Consider the following 22443-nt stretch of genomic DNA (forward strand, 5'->3'; position numbering starts at 1 on the left):
ATGACACAAAACTGAGGCTTTCATAGTGAATGTCATCTTTCTTAGGACCAAAACACTGTCACTGACTTATATGTAAGAAGTTGAGTATTGTAATTGTTCAATTTTGGCACGACTTGTAGCTTGGCAGCATGTCATAGTCCAAAACTTTATCCATGGAAGCTTATTTCTTTTCTTCTTAGATTCTTCATGCACACAGCTCTGTACACTTAACTGACTTGCTGTATCCAACTTTGGACGAGCTCAAATCGATGCAGTCGTCTCGCTCTGGAGCAGGATGGTTTCACTTAATGTATTGGCTTTCTTAATTTCTTCTTGGAGTTGTCTATTTTTCTTATATCTAAAATAACACTCTGGATGGACAAGAGACTGTTTTATGCGTCAGTTTGTGGTAAAACCATCGTATCGCACCATATCCTTTTGAGGCTTTTCAAAATAAAACATTTAATAACTATAAATGGAGCTAACACCTTGGATGTATCTAGCTGCAGACCTTGTTTATTGAGCTGTAAGTAAGGAAGTAAAATAAGTTGATACTATGAGCTGAGCTGCCCTCGCCCATTGTTTTCAATGAAGTAGTATCTCAGGATTGACGATGCGTCAGGTGTCAGCGTGGTAACTACTGTCAATGAAGAGTCTCCTTTGTCCAGAGTCAGGATCAGTATAACATGTGAAGTTGTAAGAGCCGAGGGTATAAGCAAAACTGTCAATTTACTAGTTGTCTACGTCCCCACTCTCAACCTATGGTTTACGAGCTTTGAGTAGTGAGAGAAAGAACGAGACTGCAGAAATAAGCTTTTTGTGAAAGCTGGTTGGCCTCTCCCTTAGAGATAGGAAGAGGAGTTCAGTCACTTGAGAGGGGCTCAAAGTCTGACCACAAAAAATGTTGTGTGCTCCTTCCTGCTGCTGGCTGAGGTCTGTTGTTATGTTTATGAGAGGAATACTTTTCCTCAGAAACAATAAAGGAAAACAGTCAAAGACAAGAAAGGTCACCTCGTGGTTTTCTGATCTTCCTCAGCTGGAATCATCAGCACTGCTTCCATCAGTCAGCTCATGTCATTTTCTTCCACAGAAAACTCTCTGATCTCCTTCAGCAGGTTGGTAGTGAGCTGATATGTATGCTCTGGATTATACCTCATACTCTGATTTTCATGTCTCATAATGCTGCGTGATGCACATTTGGTCTATTATCAATGCCTCATTCTGCTCCTTGACTCTAATTATAATAAAAGCCTTGTTACTTCTTTTATTGTCTGCCACATATCTTATCTGCTGTTTTTTATACAATATGTTGTGAAACATGAAAGTCCTGCAACAAACAGTCCCAGATGGATTTGAATCAAGTGAATCGTGTTGGTTTTAGGTCAGCAGGTCTCCAGGAAATTTGTATAATTGAAAACATTAATTATTATATCAAATACGACTTTTGAGTCAAGACAGTTACGACACATCACAAAATGACCATCACACACATGAAAATATATTTTATTGAACAGTGTTTTCAAAATTACAGAAATAATCAAAACCATCAGTGAAACAGACTCTTACTCAACATATGTGTCATTTATCCATCAGAGTAATTGTGCATTCTCCTCAATAATTTGGACTTTCATTACAAGTAGATTTTCTGAGATTTACAAAACAAATCCATAAAGTCAAAAGTCAAATTAAGCACATGGAGGCAAAGCCTACAAGAGAACAACTCCTGTTATTCAGACAGTTGTGTCAAAATGTTGTAGCTGTCTGATTCTCGGAGTATGGGGTCTGAATAATATCCCACCAGCAGTTCTGGTTATAAGTGGTTGTAATTTGCTTTGCTTTTTATCCCACACTAAATTCACTGTATAATGAATAAATCCATGTTAATGAAAGTTGTGAAATCAGAGAGGATGTGATTTTAATTTAAAACTTACATGATTTTTTAATTGGAATAATCAAAAAAAACACGGCCAAGATGTGTTTGTAGTCGACTTGGCGAAGCAGTATGAGTTGTTGCACTTCTACACTCTGCACCATAATGAAGTATATTATACTTAATAAGACCAGATTATTGCAGTGCATTCAATTTTATTTTGTTTTTATATAATATTTGTTATTTATAAGTACATTTTTCTTATTGAAAAACATGTAAAAATTCCTTTCTCAATGTTTTTCCGGGTCATGAACGGATTAATGGCATTTCAATTCATGTCAGTGGGGAAAATTGATTTGACATACGAATGATTTGACTTATTAGCTCCCTCACGAAACAAATTAAAGTTGTGAGACAAGGCACCACTGTATATAATAAGAAAGACTGAAAAAATAATTGTTAAAAAACAACAACAGAATAAACACTGAACCCGTTTTTTCTCATTGCATCTGTCTCTTCGTGAGAGAGATGTGTAATGCCAAGAATCAGAGTTGTACGTGTCCAGGACGACAGAGTCACCATTTTCCCTGCTCTCTGGGATATTGACAACAACATAACTTTGTGTGTTGTTTCTTGGTGCTGGCTGACGTCTGTTGTTGCGTTTGTGAGAGGAATATTTTTCTGGGATCACAATAAACAACAACAGTCCAACACAAGCGAGGTCCCCCCACATGTTTCTTATCTCTGATAGCTGGGAGTCATGAACTCTGTTTCTGAGAGCCAGTGAGTTGATGTTATCGAGATGCAAGGAAAACTTTCTCAACACTCTTAGAAGGCAGGTAGTGACCCGATATGTATGTTGTGGATCATACTCTGTCCCTCGAGCTTCATATGTCTCATAATGCTGTGTGATATAGACTTGGTCTATTGTCCGTACTGCCTTGCGCCCCCTGACTCTAATTATAATGCGAGCCCTGTTACTTTCCTCAATGTCCGACTCCACGACATAATCTGGAAGTTCCAGTGATGCATCTTGGTAGATGTTACCGACAGTGTAGTATCTGTATCCCCTCGGCAGTGGGTCTAACAGCTGTTCATCGTTGCGATAATGATGTGAGCCATAATCACCACGGTTTGGGTCAAAGGTCAGCAGGATGATGTTGTTATTGTCAAAGTCAATTGTGGTAGCAAACCAGTGGAGCAAGCAGAGGCTGTACTCGGGCACAGACTGGCCAAAGCCTACTGACCTCAGATCAGTGATTGAGTTGAGAGCTCGTCTTACAGCTGACACAGAGCTGAAGGTCAGGAGGAGAGCCACACAGCAGCTCATCATTCTTCCAAACATCTTCATCCTGGAGAGATTTAAGAAGTCACTGTTTTTATTGTTCATGCATAATTTATATTATTAATTATATTATGGTTAATAGAATATCCATGATTAAGACAGCTTTAAATGTATTCCTAGTTTATAATTTGATAGTCATTCAGCCACACAAACTCTGAAACAGGTTTGACTTGTTTTTCTTCTCTCTGGTTAATACCATCCATTATGGGTTGGAATTGCATTTTAAAATTTTGCTTTCTTTTTTTTAAAATTTTTTTTTTAATTAGGCGTGTGGAAGTTTATCGACGTCCAGACCCTTCAGGAACTCGGGCGGACCTCATCAACACCAGGGGCTCTGCCACCAAGGAGCTGTTTAACTGCCTCAGTGACCTCGCCTCCAGAAATTGGCGGGTCATTCCCCTCATCCCCAGACTCTGCTTCCTCCTCGGAAGACGTGTCAGTGGGATTAAGGAGGTCCTCGAAGTATTCCTTCCACCGCCTGACAATTTTCTCAGTCGAAGTCAGCAGCGCTCCGCCAGCACTATACACAGTGCAGGTAGAGCACCGCTTTCCCCTCCTGAGACGCCTGACGGTTTGCCAGAATCTCTTTTTTATACATAAAATATAATTACCATTATATAAACAATCACATATCTATATCTATACATACATATTTATATACCTAAATGAGTATATACAAAGGAAGGGGGGGCGGGGGGGGAGGAGAAAGAAAGAGAAAAAAACAAACAAAAAAACCCCAAAACGAACAGAGGCTTGTTAGTGGGAAATGTTGTTTTATCAAACAGCTTTAACTTTGTGACATAAAGAGAGAAAATCACAATAACTTGTATCTGTAACTTGTAAAGTGATGCCTATTTTATAGCCATGACCAAACATGCTTTTATTTTCCCCACTTATTCATTACACTTTTGTTAACCCAGAGTTTTATGTTGTCAGGTTTGGCTCTGGTTTCATGATATTCACCTCTCCCTTTCTCAGAAAGTTAAACTAATTATATTGTTTAAAACTGTAATACTGCAGACTAATAGATCATTTTTATGTGAATGAGTATGCTTGTAATTTAAGAGAAGGCGGACTAAGTGCAGTGTAATTGACTCCATATTAAACTCACTTCATTGTATCTTGAAATGTAGAATAAATGCTGCATTAGAGACGAGGGTAAAGTCATGTGAGTGAAAATACATAAAAATGAATCCACCAGGAAACGAGAGAACATACCTGTGTACGTCTGCTGCTCGTTTGAGTGAGGACAGTTGTAGCTCCCTTTATGTTTTGCGTTTCCTGGTAAATGAAACCAGAGCAATAAGCTCCGCTAGTCTTCAAGAAGAAGTTTAATAATCCAGCTGTTTAGATGAGGCTAACAAGGAGTAACACCAGTAGTAGTTTAACAGTCACGTAAATGCAGATTATTGATCTGTTTACGAGCAGGTTTAGGTCCAAAGTTTGAATATGGACGTGTCTGCCCGACTGCAGGGTGAGAGATTGCAGTAGTGCCTGTAATCTAGAAGCTGGTTACAAATGAATTTCAAATAGTGTACAGATGTATTTAATGGCAGCGTTTTCTAGTATGATTTGTTTGGTAATTCAGGTTTTCATCATTTAAAGGTGTTCTATCATTGCTGTCATCATATAATCATATATCTTTCGGCCGTCATATGTAGAAACATGTGATTGTGTTACAACTCAAACAAATGGAGAAATCAAGTAGGGTGGCAAAATCAAAGCCTTTTGTTTACACATATGCAGGTGTTACATTCTGTAATATGCATTATATATGCTTAAGATAATCAAATGCCGCAAAAATACATGTTTTATATAAATATAGTCTGTAACTTTCTTATTTTCTTTAGCCAACATAATTAAACATTTCAGTTGCATAAAACATGTGAATTTTGATTTTATTTACTGTATAGTCTATACACAAAATAAGTATGTATTTGCCTTGTTTGGTATCATTATTTTCAGCACAATCTCATGTCTGAATTTACAACTTTTTTTTCATTGACATCCTGTATTAACACAATTGATCTGAAATCACACAAAATATAAAATCCTAGTAGGAAAAAAGTTATAGCTTTCACTGTAAGACCCACAGACATGTTTATTATTTTCATAACTTGAAATGCAAATATAAATTGTACATTTTAAAAACGTATGCACAAATTTTGTAAACAATAAAGTTATATATAACTATTTACCCTAAAATGCAGCCAATGCATCTGCCGTTTTTTGTAACCATTTAAAAAATATTATTAAAACTAAAATTAGACAACAATCAGGTGTCACAATAAGATGCCACACAAATGATTTGTGCCAGTGCAAAAAATATTTTGTCTGAAACAAAACAGACAAACACCACAGACTAAACCCTGCAGGCCTGACAGCAGGAGATGTATCACTCCGCCTGTTGTCCAACCAGAGACAACGTTTACATTACAATCTGCCTTGTAAACCTTCCTAAATAAAACTGAAACTGCTTTGACAAATACAATAACAACATAGCCTTGAATGTTTGTAACTGCAGGCATTGTTTATGGGGTTGTTCAGAGTAAATACATAATTTGAAACTATATGCTGAAGTGCTCTAATCCATGATTTTTAATGAAGTAGTATGTGGGCACCGATGCCGGGTCAGGTGTCAGAAGTGTGCAAATGAAGCCTCATGAAACCTTAAAACTTTCAATCCGGTTCAAAATAAGTTTCATTTCTCTAGGCTTCATCTGACCACGCCCCCTGCTGGTCAAAACCTTTATTGTCATTTCAACCATCTGTGAGGCCGCGTGGCTGTCGAGCTTTAGCAATGTCAAAAACCTGTCAGTAAGATTTCAGTCAGTGTGTCAATGTGCTCATGAATACTGGGCCGATGGTGAGTTTATTCATTTTTATTAAGAAATAATATTTCTTCCACCTCGCTCGGACTCTGTCAGGTTCTCTTTTTAGTAATAACCTCTATGGCGTTGGAGAAAAGTCTTTCTCGTGATGCTGAGGAGGCAGGAGTGCACCAGTATCCCACAGCACAGACACTCATAGGTGATGTGTTGTACCCCAGTTAATTGGCACGCAACAAATATTTTATAACTATATTAAGTTTTTTTTTTATTTAACGTAACAAAAAAAACAACAACAACAACTTGTGAATATTTTAGTTGTAAAATATTTCATTTCTTACAGGCAGTTTATGTGTAATATTCAGGTCAAAGTGTTTGCAACCAAGGGAAACCCTTCTCCTTTCAGCTGGCTCCGTGAATACAAGCTCATTTGTGTCACAGACAAAACTCCAACACAAACACGCAAATGTATACATGTTCATAATTCACACCAATGCTCAGACCACTTTCTGAACCAGTGATGTTTCAGACGTCACCAGTGATCCCGCTCTCCCTGCTTTATACAGAGAGCGTCTGCCTTTTCGACTCGCTGTGAATGCCTACTAGTTAAACTGTGTGTGCAAAGCCGAGGTTAGCTGCGTAGGGTTTGTTGTATTGAGTTATTCTTCCTCCCTTCCTCAAGCCTCATTTACTTATCTAAAATGCCCTTTGTGTGTGTATGTAACATTGCCCAGTGGCTTGCTGTGCGCAGCACTCATGGTTTTCAGTTATACAATTGGTAATAAAATCCCTGTTTCTGTTAGATTCCTGTGTAAGAGCTGTTACTCTCCCCCTGGCCCCTAGCAGAGGGGGTCGTAACAGTCTAAATGTGCAGAAAGCATTTGTAGAACTTGAACCTAAATGAAAGTAAGAATGAGCCAGCAAAAGAGTCCAGGGTCAGAGATGTAGTAGAGTCTCCAATGTCGAAGCTTATAAATAAATTTTAAATAGAGTGTACATGTTTTTAATGGCACTGTTTTCTGGTACGATTTGTTTGGTAATTCAGGTTTTATTTAATCCAGTTAATGTTGTTCTATAGTTACCATCATACTATAAAACTTTTGAGATCATTCATATGTAGAAAGATGTGATTGTGTTACAACTCAACCCTTTTTTTTATTGTCATCATTTATCAAACTAAGATATTTTATGGCAGAACTTCAAACACTCCACATGCACCCGATACTGATTGTCTTCCAGCTATCATTTTGATTAAATATTAGTCATACACTGCACAAAAACCCTTTGATGCACTTACTGTAATGCCCACAATGAATCTATGCTTCTTCAGCCATCACATCTCTGTGTTTTGAAAATCCTTCGACAGCTGCAAGGAACAATGTCAGTATTTCTGCCTTCTAGAAATTGTGTCAGCAGGGTTGAATAAACTGGATTTGCCTGCACCAGCTGGTCCCCTGAGTCCATTTGTTTGTTCTATGAAATCTGTGAGACACAAAGAAAACAATGCAAATGTTGGCATAGACGCATTTAAATGAATGTCTACATTAGATCAAAGTCAATACTTTAGCAGTGAGTGACGCCATAGAGCTTTATTAAGGACTAAAATAGTTCTTTCTTTTATTATATGAATCCACCTTTAATTGTGCAGCATCACACAATTGTGAAGACGAGTTCGTTTTCCAGGCATTTGCTGTTTACTTACTTGCTGTTCAATGTCATCAAAGAGCTCAGAGTTAGGGTGTTACTAAGCACAGCATCTGAAACTGTCAAAATAATGTTACAGGATTAAACCTCGTTTAACCGTGAAACTTCACTGTAGGTCAGCTTTTCTGTTATTTAATTATCTGCTATAGAAATTCGTCTTTTTCCCCAAGAAATTTGATTCTGTTTTTTTTTTTTTTTTTTTTTTAAGCACTGACAAAATGTTAGTTAGTTAGTTTGTATGTTGTTTCTATAATACTGTATCATGAGTGACATTGAGATGTCGTATTGTGGGGTGTCTATTGATTCCCACATCTACTTACCAGACTATGTTCTAGTTAAGAAGGTTACAAAGGAAGTTTTGAAGCAGTTTTACTTAGTATTTAAAGAATTCAGTCAGCTCTTATTATGACTGCTAAACACTCATTTCCTGATTATTTCCTTTCATTTACAATAAAAACATAACCTTGAGTATATGTAATTGCAGGGCTTTTTAATTGGGCTGATTCTCTATAGTGTAGTTTCAGCTTCCAGTTATGGTAAAATGGTAAATGGCCTGCATTTGTATAGCACTTTACTCAGTCCCTAAGGACCCCAAAGCGCTTTACACTACATTCAGTCATAGGCAATGGCAAGCTATTGTAGCCACAGCTGCCCAGTGCCCCCACAGCTGCCCTGGGGCGCACTGACAGAGGCGAGGCTGCCGTACACTGGCACCACTGGGCCCCCTGACCACCACCAGTAGGCAAACATGGGGTTAGCATCTTGCCCAAGGATTTTTGCAGTTAGGAGGCAGCCTGGGATCGAACCACCAACCTTCTGATTAGTGGCTGACCTGCTCTGCCACCTGAGCTAGAGCCACCACAGTTATGTATGCAGCCAAGTTATATATGTGTAAAAAACAACACTGGATCCTTTTGAAACAGGTAACAAGCTGCAACTTAACTGAATCTGCCCATTTTCTGAGCCTCATGTTGAGTCAGGTGTGAGTGTGCCAGCACAGCAACCAATGAAGTCTCTTCTCTGTCCTGAATCAGGACCAGTCACCCCACATGTTTCTTATCTGTCATAGTTGTCATGGTAATGGGTGTCATGATCCAGTGTTTGTGTTTTTGGTTTAATATTCTTTGATTGTTGTTGTTCTTGGTTTTGGTTATCCTTATTTTTCAAGCTCTCAGCAATCTTAGTTCTCCCTCCGTCTATTTTCATCTTTGTGTTTAGTTTCTGTTCCCGTGTCCCACGTGTCATGTCTAGTCACCCCATCTCTATTTTTGCTCTGTTTTCCCAGTCAGTGAAAACAGAGCGAGCGATGGATAATAGTAACAAACTCATCAGTGAAACAGACTCTCAATCAACACGTGTCATTTATCCATCAGAGTAATTGTGCATTCTCCTCAATCGAGCCACACTGATTCACAAACTGTTACTGAACATGTAAACCTTTTACTCTAAGTAAACATCACACTTTCTTGTTGTTTCTTGGCAGTTTTAATAGGATAATGCGGCACAGGCATCTGAGTGTTTCAGGTTTTCAGTCCAAACAAGCAAACACTGTAATATTCTGACGACTTCTTCAGCTCCTGGTGATCATGTGTTGATCACTGACAGTTTGTACTACTTTTTACTACGTATATCTACTACACCCCTGCAGTTTTAGGTATAATTGGTTGCAATTTGTTTCTCTTTTATCCCACACAAAATTCAACATGTGATGAATAAACACGTTTTAGGAAATATCATGAAATACGAGATGCTGTGATTTTAAGACAACATGACCCGCTCTACTGCAAGAAAAGCATTGCAGTAGTCAACCAATACATAAATCCATGAATCAGCTTTGTCAATAGATACAAAATGTAAACAATCCCCACCTTCTATGTCTAAGAATGATTCCTGTAAGACCCAATAATGCCATATTATGATCAACAGTATTGAATACTGTTTTAAGAACTAACAATACCAGTACACCAAATATAATTTCACACCTTTCATGAGAGCAGCTTCTGTGCTGTGACATTGATGAAAGCCTGATTTGAAGATTTCATGGTAGCTATTAATATTCAAGTACTCACTAATTTGGTTAATATCTACTTTTTCAACAATCTGAAGAATAAATAGACCAAAAATAAAGTCAATAATTATTGTACTTTGTTATAATGTTAAAATACGTCAAATTCTCTCTTTTTCACAAGGAGCTTTATAACCAAAGTTTTCAGTGATTCAGGGAAAATACCAGGAAAAGGACTGCAGGGGCTAAATGACTAAGGGAAGAAAAAACCCTGGCAGGATATGAAGAAGAAGATGAACGATGTAACACAGTTTACTAAGCGTTTTGCAGTAAGTGGCAATACATCAAAACAGAAAAGCTCAACTTAATCTGTGTTGATGTAACCGGTGTGTTCATGCGTTGTGTCTGACAAAGAAAGGTAAAAGAAAGAAAGACCTCCAAGTAAATAACTTGACCGCTCCAGCTCCTACGACCAAATACAAACAGTGGGGAAGAGGGTTAGCTCAACCCATCACATCTTCCAAGTGTTACGATTCTTTGATGTGGGGTTGAGAACAAAACCACCAATACACCAACCAAGTAAAGTCAAAAAACTGATGTATTAAACACACGTGTGGGAGAGGTACACAACGTCACCGTCTGCATAGATCTCAACTAAAAAACACATCAGACTGTTTTTGTATATCAGGTTCAGCCTCTTAATGCGCAAGCAAAAAACATATCATATCATACGTCTATTACAGTTAGTGACCTTTAGACACTTCCTATATCTGTATGTATTAAAGAACCATTTTCAGTCGTCTTAGACTGCAGATATTTCCTGTCGTTCTATTCTTTTCGTACACGACCGGAGCATATCTTGTACTTAACTGTATCTAAGCAAGCACGTCTACAAGTTACAAGCAAAATGCTTTTTTAAGGCTCTGCGCGTTCAATACCTTCTAGCTAGAAGCTATTGAACGAAGCTTCGTTCAATGTTACTAATAAAAGCCCTCTTATCTAATAATGTATTTTCCACACAAGCTAGCCAGAATTATATGTTCATGCTAGTGTTAACGGCACCTAAAACACATTTGTGGCACACACATACTAGACATTTATAGCATCTAACAAAAACAGGCACAATGATGACAATAATTGAACTAAAATCACAATCAGAAACATCAGGGTGGATAAATATACATTATATGTGTGTTGTACAGTGTCTGGAAAGAAATGACACCAACCTTTCTCACAGGCGAATTGTAGAAAATGGGAGAGGCCAAAGGGGTACACTGTATTTATAGGGTTGCACCAAAGAAGAAGAACAATGAGGAGGGGCTCTAACTGATAAAGAACATAACTACAGGCTTGAAGGTCCTAAAAGTCAGGTATAAACTGGCAAATAAAATATGTGGTCTACAACACATTTTGTGTAATTGTAACAATATGTAATTTATGGCCCAGTTACATCTACATTGAGTTTAGTTGATTTAATATTTAGATGAGTATGACAGATACACAAGACCAAAAAAGACTGAAACAAGAAGCACAACAAGACAGATGAAATAATAAACACAGTTTTCGTCCTCCAAATTAGAGTACCTTTCTGAAACGGCAAAAGCATAGTTTTGACGACTCTGTGAGCTATGGAGCACATCATGCTGATGTGTGTTGTATCACAATAAACAACAACAGGCCAAGACAAGCGAGGTCACCCCACGTGTTTCTTATCTCTGATAGCTGGGAGTCATCAGCGTTGCTTCTATAGCGGTTTCTGAGAGACATCAGTAAATTGATGTCATCACTGTCCATGGGAAACCTCCTGATCGCTCTTAAGAGGCTAGTAGTGATCCCATATGTATGTTGTGGATCATACGCTGTCCATTGATATCCAGCTGCCTCATAATGCTGTGTGATATAGACTTGGTCTATTATACGTGAAGTTCGCCGTCTCACATTCTGCTCCCTGACTCTGATTATGATTCGAGCCCTGTTACCGTCCTCTTGCTCTGATTGGATGACATGAGGTGGAAGTTGCAATGATCCTTCTCGATGGATATTACCAAGACTGTAGTACTGATATCCCCTCGGCAGTGGCTCTAACAGCTGTTCATCGTTGCGATATTGATGTGAGCCATAATCACGATGGTTTGGGCCAAAGGTCAGACGTATGTCATCATTTGTGTTGATGTCAACTGTGTTGGCAAACCAGTGGAGGAACCGGAGGCAGTCCTCTTGGGCAGATGTGTCAGAGCCTACTGACCTCAGATGAGTGATTGAGTTGAGCTTTCTTACAGCTGACACAGAGCTGAAGGTCAGGAGGAGAGCCACACAGCAGCTCATCATTCTTCCAAACATCTTCATCCTGTAGAGATTTAAGAAGTCACTGTTTTTATTGTTTATGCATACTTTATATTCTGACACTCATTATGTGATTTATGACCAAGTGAAACAATTATGTGATGACTGCATATTGTGATTAATAGGATAATCATGATTAAGACAGCTTTAAATGTATTCCTAGTTTATAATTTGATAGCCATTCAGCCACACAAACTCTGAAACAGGTTTTACTTGTTTTTCTCCTCTCTGGTTTATACCATTTATTATGGGTTGGAATTGCATTTTAAAATGTTGCTTTCTTCAACTGAAATCAAAAGTTAGTTTTTTGATTAATTGTTAGGAGAGGCTTTTTATTAAGAAAAGTTATTTTCTTATTTTCTTTTTCTTTTTTCCCACTTAGCCATTACACTTCTGTTAACCCATAATTTTATTTATTTATGTTGTCAGCTGGTTTCATGATACTCACTTCTCCATGTGTCACAAAGTTAAACTAATAACATCAAAACAAGATCATTTTGCACTTGAATGAGTATGCTTGTAATTTAAGAGAAAGTGGACAAAGTACAATCCATTTCATCTTATCTTTAAATATTTTGTCATTGGTAGAATAAATGGAGCATTAGAAAAGAGGGTAAAGTCATGGGAGTGAAAATAAAGAAAATGAGAGAACCTGTGTAAGTCTGCTGCTGCTGTTCATGTGAGGACAGTCGCAGCTCCCTTATGCTTTGCTTTTCTTGTAAATAGAACCAGACCAACAAGTTTTGCTAGTTGATAATGGTAATCTAGCCATTTTGATGAGAGTATTAAAGAGCAACATCATCATGGATTTAAGTGTTTCTAGTTTAACAGTCACGTAAAAGCAGATTATTGATAATTTTATGAACAGGTTTAAGTTTAAACATGGACGTGTCTGCAGGGTGAGTGACGCAGTTGTCGCCATAATAAACTTGTTAGTTGTCTCTTAGCTCATTTTTATTTCCACAAATGCAAATACAGTAGCCAAAAGCCTAATTTTAAACACTACTATAATGATACTGTATCTTACATAAAATTGATTCGTGAATTACTTAATAAAAAGGCTATGAAAACTATTACTATTTGTACTAATTACAAATTATTTGAATGTATTTAACTTTTTATATCAAGTTTAAAAACAAAACAAGGAGGTCGAGGCACGATGTGCCGGGAGTGCGGTGTTCCCCCCGCACTCCCGGCACATCGGGAGCGCACTTCCGACGCTCGACCTCAGCTTCGAGCTGGTGGGTAACAGACGTCTCCAAAAACGAGCACTTTTACAAATATGCGCAAATATGTCTTGATGAACCGATCAGATATTTGAAGGTTACACAGCTACATTCATGCCTGAAAACATATTAAACGTTTATCTTATAAGTTTATTAAAAGTTGATCTCACAATAGTTTTGCGATCTCGCAAAAGTTCATCTTATTTTTTTCTCCCATGTCCCAAGTGGCCACTTCATTGTATCTTTAAATATAGAAAAAAAATCCTGCATTAGGGCAAAATCATGTGAGTAAGTGAAAAGGAATCCACCAGTAAACTTACCTTTGTAAGTCTGCTGTTGTTTGTGTGAGGACAGTCGTAACTCCCTTTAAGTTTTGCTTTCCTGGTAAATGAAACCAGAGCAATAAGCTCCGCTAGTGGCGAAGATGAAGGTTGACAATCCAGATATTTAGATGATTTGTTTGGTCATTCAAATTTCCTTATTTAAAGGTTACTGTCATCATATTAACAAACTTTAAGATCCCTACATAGAAAGATGTGATTACTAAATTACTGGATCGGATATTGGAGAGAAATAAAAAATGTAATCCGATCCAAGAAGAAAAGCACCTCACAAAACTTGCGACATGGCATAACTCGGCTCATAACCGTAGCACGTCGGAGAAGTATGCATCACGTGATAGAGCGGCTGTGGGGTGCGAGACCTGTCGGGGTCTGGTTCAGCATTTGGAGCCTCGATCGCTACCAAACCGGCACTCTCTTGTTTGTTTATCGCCCACTTCGCGCCAGAAACAACAGCAGCACGTTTAACCTTGATAAGCTGTTGTTAGAATTTATTTAATATTACTTTCTACACCAGGATCTTTTTCTACGTAGCTGACGGCTGGTAACTGTGCAGGGGCGGATCTAGCAAAGTTTAGCCAGGGGGCCCGATAGGGCATTAACAGGGAAAAGGGGCACAAAGACATAATTTTCTTTCTTAATCTCATTTAAAATGTCTAGCTTTTAATAAATAATTATCTGAATCTTACACCCAAAGTTTTAATCTGATGTAAAATGTATAGAAGTCCATTACTGTATATAGTAACTATTAAGTCTAATATACCCTAGTATGCTAGTACTTTATCCTTTGGGAAGATACCATCTGTGCAGTTCTGTTGAAGAAAGATGTTGAATCTATTTAATTATTAATAATTGATTTCTGTGCATTTTTTTCACACTGCATCAAATTAAAGTTGAGGTGGGGGTGGTTCCCTATTTTTATTTTTTATTTTTTTTGCTGGGAGTTTGCAGCCCTATTAGTTAGGTTGCTTACTCTTTAAAATACCAGGATAGGGAGGAGGGAATAGGTTTAAGTTTATTAGATTGATCAGTATTGCTGAACCATGAAATATTTTGGGTGCAGTGTATTTTTTGCATACAGGTATAACAGAATAGCTTTAGTGTTTGTTTGTTTTTAAACTTGAGTTTGAACTTATACAAAATGCAGCAAGATATAAAAAAAAAACAGTTTTATTGATTAAAAAACACACTATATCGGATTCATATCGGTATCAGCCGATATCCAAATTTATGATATCGGTATCGGACATAAAAAAGTGGTATCATGCCATCTCTAGTTACAACTCAAACTTTTAGTTTCATTATCTCAAACTTCAACTAAAATTGAGTTTTATTTTTGATTTCATTTTTACTAAAAGTCTGTGAAACACAAAGAAAACAATGTAAATGTTGGCATAAAAGTATTTTAATGAATGAATGTGTGCATTCGACCAGTGAGTCAGAAGTCAACACTTTAGCAGTGAGTGACCCTGTAGAACTTTGTTTAGGATTACAGTACTTCTCTCTTTAGTTATATTAGTACACTTTTAATAGTGGAGCGTGACACCATACTGGAGGAGAAGTCTGTTTTCAAGGTGTTTGCTCTTTGCTTACATTGTGGAAATAAAATCATCAAAGAGCTCAGAGCACGAAGCACAGCATCTAAAACTAACAAAATAATGTTACAGGATCAAATTTCATCTAACTCTAAGCTTTACAACATTCCTCATGAAACATCTCCAAGCTGTAAAGCTAAACAGTCACTGTGGATCAGGGGCATCAAACATAACACCCAATAGAAAATGAATGCATAAAACAGGCAGCAACAGGAGCCAGCGTTGTGACAGAACTGTAATAAATGAAATTGATGTACATAATAATCCAAATGAAAATCTAAAGAGGAGACAACAAGTTTAGAGACTCCTAAAGAAGAACCATTGTTGACTGTGGATGTTTGGATGAAAGTGATGCTCAGTGACGAATGTGCACGAGTCAAGCAGATGATGCTGAAATGTTCATTTATTGCTGTTCCAATGACACAAAGATGACTGATGATAATAAGCACATTTCCCCAAAATGGACTATATAATATATAATAAACCCATTGTAAGGAAAGGCATGAAATATGAGACCATGTGGTGTTAATTTAAAAACTTACACGATTATTGAAATAGAAATGGATATAGTTGGAGACGATCTAAGACAGTTTGTTTGAGCAGCAGGCAGCAGAGCTACTAAATGTCATATCACCCTCTTTATTTTCATATCAAGACACCACAGGATGAGTGGCTCTACTGCAGATACCTGCCAGGTTCATATTAATTAAACATGTCAGGTATAAAGTTAGGGCCCAAACTTTCTCAGTGATTTATCTGAAGTAAGTTTAAAAAAAAATTAAATATCTTACTGGAAGTCTGTGCAGTGAGCTAAGAATCAGAGTGATATGCTCTTTAATAAAAATATAGTTGCAGTAGTCAACCAAAAGATAAATCAGTAAATCAGCTGTTCTTTTTTTAAAAAAAGAAGCTGATTCGGTTACAGCCTTAAATATAGATGTCATCTGCATTGTGGAACTTCACATGGTAAATAATCCCCACCTTCTAAGTTTTATTTAACAATCTGAGAATGGTTCCCGTAAGACTCCAATAATGCCAGTGTCTGTATTCAGGCAGATATAATATAATATATAATATAACCCCTTTAATAAGATCACTGTCTTCACAGTGATGAAAGCTTGATTGGAAAACAGCATAGTTGCAATTAATATTCAAATAGCAACTATTTTGATTTTAAAAGTTATTTCGCAATAATCGTACCAATTATGGAAATTTTCCAATCCATAATAATTATATTATATTATATTATATTATATTATATTATATTATATTATATTATATTATATTATATTATATTATATTATATTATATTATTCAATAGGGATTTGACAACGGGAAGTTTTAGTGATGCAAACACAGCACATTCTGTGTGCTGATACTGATTTTAATTAAATTAATACTTGGGCAAGTTTTGAAGATACAGAAGACCAAAAACAACAATAAAAAGAATAATGAAAATCAAACAGATTGAATAACCAACCCAAGTGAACCAATCATTCTGACGTCTGTTGTGAGAGGAATGGTTCTCCTGCATCACAGTTAACAGCAATAGTCCAAGACAGGCAACGTAGCCCCACGTGTTTCTTTCCTCTGAAAACTGGGAATCATCTCTGAGAGACATCAGTAAGTTAATGGGGTCCAAGAAAAACCTCCTCAATGCTCTTAAGAGGTTAGTAGTGACCCGATATGTATGTAGTGGATCATACTCTGTCCCTTGATGTTCAGATGTCTCATAATGCTGTGTGATATAGACTCGGTCTATTCTCTGTGAAGTTCGCCGTCCCACATTCTGCTCCCAGACTCTGATTATAATCCGAGCCCTGTTGCCATACTCATGCTCTGATTGAGGGTGAGTGACATAATGTGGAAGTCGCAACGATCCTTGTTGACGGACATTCCCAAGACTGTAGTATTGATGTCCCCTCGGCAGTGGGTCTAACAGCTGTTCATCGTTGTGATATCGATGTGAGCCATAATCATAACCAGTTGGCTCGAAGGTCAGACTTATGTCACCATTTATGTCAATGTCAATTTCACTGGCAAACCAGCGGAGCAACCAAACGCCCTGCTCAGGCACAGACTGGCCAAAGCCTACTGACCTCAGATCAGTGATTGAGTTAAGCTTTTGTCTTACAGCTGACACAGAGCTGAAGGTCAGGAGGAGAGCCACACAGCAGCTCATCATTCTTCCAAACATCTTCATCCTGTAGAGATTTAAGAAGTCACTGTTTTTATTGTTCATGCATACTTTATATTATTAATTATATTGTGATTAATAGAATAATACTAATTAAGACAGCTTTAAATTTATTCCCAGTTTATAATTTGATAGTCATTCAGCCACACAAACAATGAAACAGGTTTTACTTGTTTTTCTTCTCTCTGGTTAATACCATCCATCATGGGTTGGAATTGCTTTTTAAAATTTTGTTTTCTTCAATTGAAATCAAAAGTTACTTTTTTAATATTAGAGTTTACTTTTAATTAAGAGATTGTTAAGAGAGGCTTGTTAGTGAGAAAAGTTGTTTTCTCAAACAGCTTTAACTTTGTGACATAAAGAGAGAAAATCACACTAATAACTTGTATCTGTAACTTGATTTGTTGGCTGAAGCCTCCTGTCAGCTTCAGATAAATAACAGGGAAGGATCGCTCAACACTTAGTTTACAGAGGATTAATTAAACAAAGCAAACTAAATAATTCTTTAACAAAGAAGTGAAGCATATTTTACAGCCATTAGCAAACATCCTTTTATTTTCATTTTTATTCATTACACTTCTTTTAAACCAGAATTTTATTTGTCAGGTGTGGTTCAGAAACGAGTCCAGTATCTAAAGTAATGCGTGCGACACGACAACAAACAGGTTTCATGATACTCACCTCTCCCTGTGTCAGAAAGTTAAACTGATTACGTTTGTCAAAACTGTAATATTGCAGACTTATTGATCATTTTTCATGTGAATGAGTTTGCTTGTAATTTAAGAGAAGGCGGACTAAGTGCAGTGTAATCCACTCCATGTTAAACCCACTTCATTGTATCTTTAAATGTAAAATAAATGCTGCATTAGAGATGAGGGTAATCAGTAATCTGAGTGAAAGTAAGCAAAAATGAATCCACCAGGAAATGAGAGAACTTACCTGTGTAAGTCTGCTGCTGTTGTTTGTGTGAGGACAGTCGTAGCTCCTTTTATGTTTTGCTTTTCTTGTAAATGAAACCAGAGAAACAAGCTCTGCTAGTCGTGAAGAGGAAGTTTGATATTCCAAATATTTGGATGAGGCTATTAAAGAGCAACACCATCATGGATTTAAGGGTTTCTAGCTTAACAGTCACGTAAAAGACCATTTTATGTCCAAAGTTTCAATATGGACATGTCTGCCCGACTGTAGGGTGAGAGGTGTATTAGAATAATTCAGCCTTCTAGAGATTGTGTCAGCAGGGTTGATTAAACTTTATTTGCCTCCAGCAGCAAGCTCACTGAGTCTATTTGTTTTATGAAATGCGTGACAGTTAATACTTTAAAAAAAAATTTAAGGACTTAAGTGCTTCTCTACTATGTTATATTAATCCACCTTTAACACTGTGTAGCCGGTCTGGCCTGAAACTCCGATCGCCGTGTTCCCTGCGTTGTGCTGTGCGAATGACCAGAGGAGTCAACTTTCACTTTGGCAGCTGGGGCGGATTTATTCTCCCATAACTCTCCTCAGCCGGGCGTCCAAGCGACTGTTCAAAATAAAAATAAATCAGTACAGTAACTTCATCTTACTGGGCTTCTGCATGCACACCTCTGCTCAGCGGGGCCTCTAGGCGACTGAGGTGCAACACAATAACAAATATTATCGTCAAATTGATCTACTAAAATACTCGAACACATCATTAAACATATATAAGAAATTAAAATGCACTGAATTGTGACATTTCCTCATCAACAACAAAATTAAGCTCTAGGGAGACCCTATTTACCAGTGGCAATTTTACATATTTTTTAGTTACATATATTTAACAATAAGTTGAAGTTGTTAACATGAATTACAAACAACTAAAAGATATAACCAGTAACCAGTGACACAAAAATAAAAGAGGGAGCTCACATACCTGTTCAACAGAAAAATAAATTAGTACAGCAACTTCATTTTACTGGGCTTCTGCACGCACACCTTCAAGGGAGAGAAAAGAATAGCGGACCACATGAGAAACCACCTGCATGCTCCTGTGCCCTAACCTGAGATCGGCTAATTAGCATGTTGCAATAAAGTGCTGTACTCGACAGAGAAAGAACAATTCACACTAAAACATCTGACAAAACTGTGAGACAAAATGCATCAAAGGTCAAAGGTCACACAAACAAAATAAAAGCTCCCAAAAAATAAATATATATAAATAAACACATATTCATAACCAAAACTTACAAAGCAAAATAACACTACAGGATGGATCTTTGGTGAAATATAAATTATTTTTTTAATACACCCGTTACAACTGCACCATGACACCATAAGGGAGGAGAAGTTTGTTTTCCAGGTGTTTGCTCTTTTCAAACTTACTGGGAAAACTTATCAAAGTTCTCAGACCTCAGGGTGTCACAACGCACGGCATCTGAAACTGCCAACATAATGTTACAGGATTAAACCTCTTCTAACTATAAGCTTTACAACATTCCTCGTGAAGCATCTCCAAGCTGTAAAGCTTTACAGTCGCTGTAGATCAGGGGTGTCAAACATAAAGCCCAGCTAGGATGGGGTGTCTGGTGATCCCCTCAACTACTTTCCAGAGTATCTTCTAATAAAGGATGTAAGGAAGGAAAATTTGAAGCAATTTTACTTCCGTGCTGATTAAAATTGTGGATGTCTGGCTGAAAGTGATGCTCGGTGATGAATCTGCACAAGTCAAGCAGATGATGCTGAAACTTTCATCCAGTGCTGTTCTAATAACACAAAGATGACTGAAGATAACAAGCACATTTCTCTAAAACACACATGAGACGAGGCTGCATGTGAAGTACAGGAACAGAGGAAACGGGGGTCACCACCTCAACAGCAAACACACAGGGCTAGTCTGCACTCAGATTTTGGACACTTTTGTCTTTTCATTGATGGAAAGTTGGTTTTGTGGCTCCATCCCGCAGAGCTGATCCATCACTTACTGTTGAAGAAACCTGGAACCAGCTTAATGGAGAATTATTGAATCAGCTGGTAGAGTCTGTACCTCAATTCAAGACATTTTAAAAGCCAGGGGAGGTGCCAACAATGCAGTCCTAGATGTATGCTGTATTTTATGGAGCTACTAAATCAAATTATTATTATTTTTGTAACTTAAATGGTTTATTTCCTACAAAATAAAAACCCTGAATCAACATCTGTCTCAGGTCAGCCAATAAGAGGCTATGCTGAAGTGCATGCTCCCTCTTTGAACAAGATAATGAGTTAAATGTTATCTTTTATAGTGGCAGGAAACAGGAACTACAGCAGAGGTCATCCTTATTCTCAGATATATGTAGGTTATAATATAAACATAATGAAAAGAGCCAGACAGGCTGAAGGAGCTGTTATTGCCAATATGCTTTCATATCAAGGACAGACTTAAGTGGGAAAGATTTTGAAGCTATTAAAGGTTTAAACGCTCCTGTCAATGTTCCCTCTAAGGCAGCGGTCTCCAACCTTTTTTGCGCCACGGACCGGTTTATACCCGACAATATTTTCACGGACCGGCGTTTAAGGTGTCGTGGATAAATACAACAAAATAAAACAAGTACCGGTACCGAAAAAAAGAAGATTTATTCATAACATACGTAAAAAGACCCAGGAAAACCGAGTTAACGATAAAAACGATAACAAAATAATGCTGAAAACCGATAAAAAACCCTGAAAACCATACATTTCGCACCTGAGCCTCAACTCTCGCGGCCTGGTACCAAACGACTCACGGACCGGTAGTGATGTGACGTTCTGTATCGAGGCTTCGAAGCTTTTTTTTTTTTTTTTTTTTAACTTTATTTAACAAACAATGAGTATACAACATACGAACAGATGAAGTATACAAAACAACAGAACATGAACACAAAAAGCCAGGGGTAAAAGAAAAAGGTAACAATTATAAGAATACACGCAAAAATTCACATACATATATTGTTTTGAGAGCCTTTTTGTTGGTGGAGTCTGATATTGATTGAATGTACATTTCCACATCCTTAAAAAAAATGACAGAAATATGGTGTTTTGTTAGTAAACTTACATTTATGGATAAAAAATTTAGCTAAAAGTATTAACAAATTTATCATAAAAAAACATTTATCATACTTCTTGGGGAACTTAAAGAAACAGAATAAAACATTTTCCCATCGTAAAGAAAACTCCCTTAAAATATGGACAATAACAAACCTGCTAAATTCCTTCCAGAATCTCTGTGTAAAAGAACAGTACCAAAAAAGATGTGTCACAGTTTCTGGATGATCCCCACAGAATGTACAATTAGTATTTATGTCCCTTTTAAATTTTACCATGTAGTGACTGGCTGGATAACATTTATGTAGAATTTTAAATGAGACTTCTTTCACCTTATTTACAATCAGATATTTATGGGGGATCATCCAGACTGTCTTCCACTTGATATCTGGAACATATCGGTTCCAATAAGATATTATATATGGCGAGGCTTCGAAGCTTGTGTCGAGTAATTTAGGGGGCGTTTCCGCGATGCGCGTATCGAGGCTTGCTTCATTTATGGGAGGAGCTGAAAATGATGACGTCCGAAGCCTCGCTGCCCGGCTGTACCACGTGACTGGTTCATGAAGTGGTTCGAACTTTGCCGCGAGCTATGACAGCGATATAAACACCTCAGACTTCATTCAAGATGTGGGTGTTTGATGGAGAGTTGCGGTTAGTGAGAGTTTGGATACAGTTTGGAGACAGTTTGGAGGTTTGTGAGAGTGAGAAGAGAAAGTCAGGAGAGAATGGAGCCAGCTAAGAAGAGGAGGATGTCCTCCCCTGTGTGGGAACATTTTGATCATATTCCTCCCAACAAGGTATGTAAATTTCTACAGAAGATGTATTTTCATAATACTGATGGTGCAATACAATTTATGTTAAGCGGCTTTACTTTTGTACAAGGTGAAGTGTTTGCTATGTGCCAGGGAGCTGGGATATAACAACAACACCTCACCCATGCTTAGGTACTACAGAGCTTTGCATGAGAATAGGGGGAACACCGATTGT

General features: G+C 37.5%; 3 protein-coding genes across 3 annotated transcripts; all 3 read right to left on the reverse strand.

Moving 5' to 3' along the window:
• Window positions 1-1496: 1496 nt before the first annotated feature.
• LOC102789215 (uncharacterized) lies at window positions 1497-3223 on the reverse strand. The gene has a single exon (XM_087840279.1). The coding sequence runs from the start codon at window positions 3198-3200 to the stop codon at window positions 2178-2180; it is 1023 nt and encodes a 340-aa protein (XP_087696405.1). The 5' UTR covers window positions 3201-3223; the 3' UTR covers window positions 1497-2177.
• Window positions 3224-11245: 8022 nt separating this feature from the next.
• Window positions 11246-13922, reverse strand: LOC118454205 (uncharacterized). The gene is made up of 2 exons (XM_035908006.2): window positions 13621-13922; window positions 11246-12078 (listed from the first exon to the last, which is right to left on the reverse strand). Exon 2 carries the CDS (start codon window positions 12075-12077, stop codon window positions 11370-11372), a length of 708 nt encoding a protein of 235 aa, XP_035763899.2. The 5' UTR covers window position 12078; window positions 13621-13922; the 3' UTR covers window positions 11246-11369.
• A 2570-nt stretch (window positions 13923-16492) lies between these two features.
• LOC118454213 (uncharacterized) lies at window positions 16493-18384 on the reverse strand. Its single transcript, XM_035908060.2, has 2 exons — window positions 18373-18384; window positions 16493-17440 (listed from the first exon to the last, which is right to left on the reverse strand). The coding sequence occupies exon 2, from the start codon at window positions 17437-17439 to the stop codon at window positions 16630-16632; it is 810 nt and encodes a 269-aa protein (XP_035763953.2). The 5' UTR covers window position 17440; window positions 18373-18384; the 3' UTR covers window positions 16493-16629.
• Window positions 18385-22443: the final 4059 nt, after the last annotated feature.

Source organism: Neolamprologus brichardi, chromosome 4 (assembly GCF_056152115.1).
Source record: "Neolamprologus brichardi isolate AB-2024 chromosome 4, ASM5615211v1, whole genome shotgun sequence".
NCBI classification, from domain to species: domain Eukaryota; kingdom Metazoa; phylum Chordata; class Actinopteri; order Cichliformes; family Cichlidae; genus Neolamprologus; species Neolamprologus brichardi.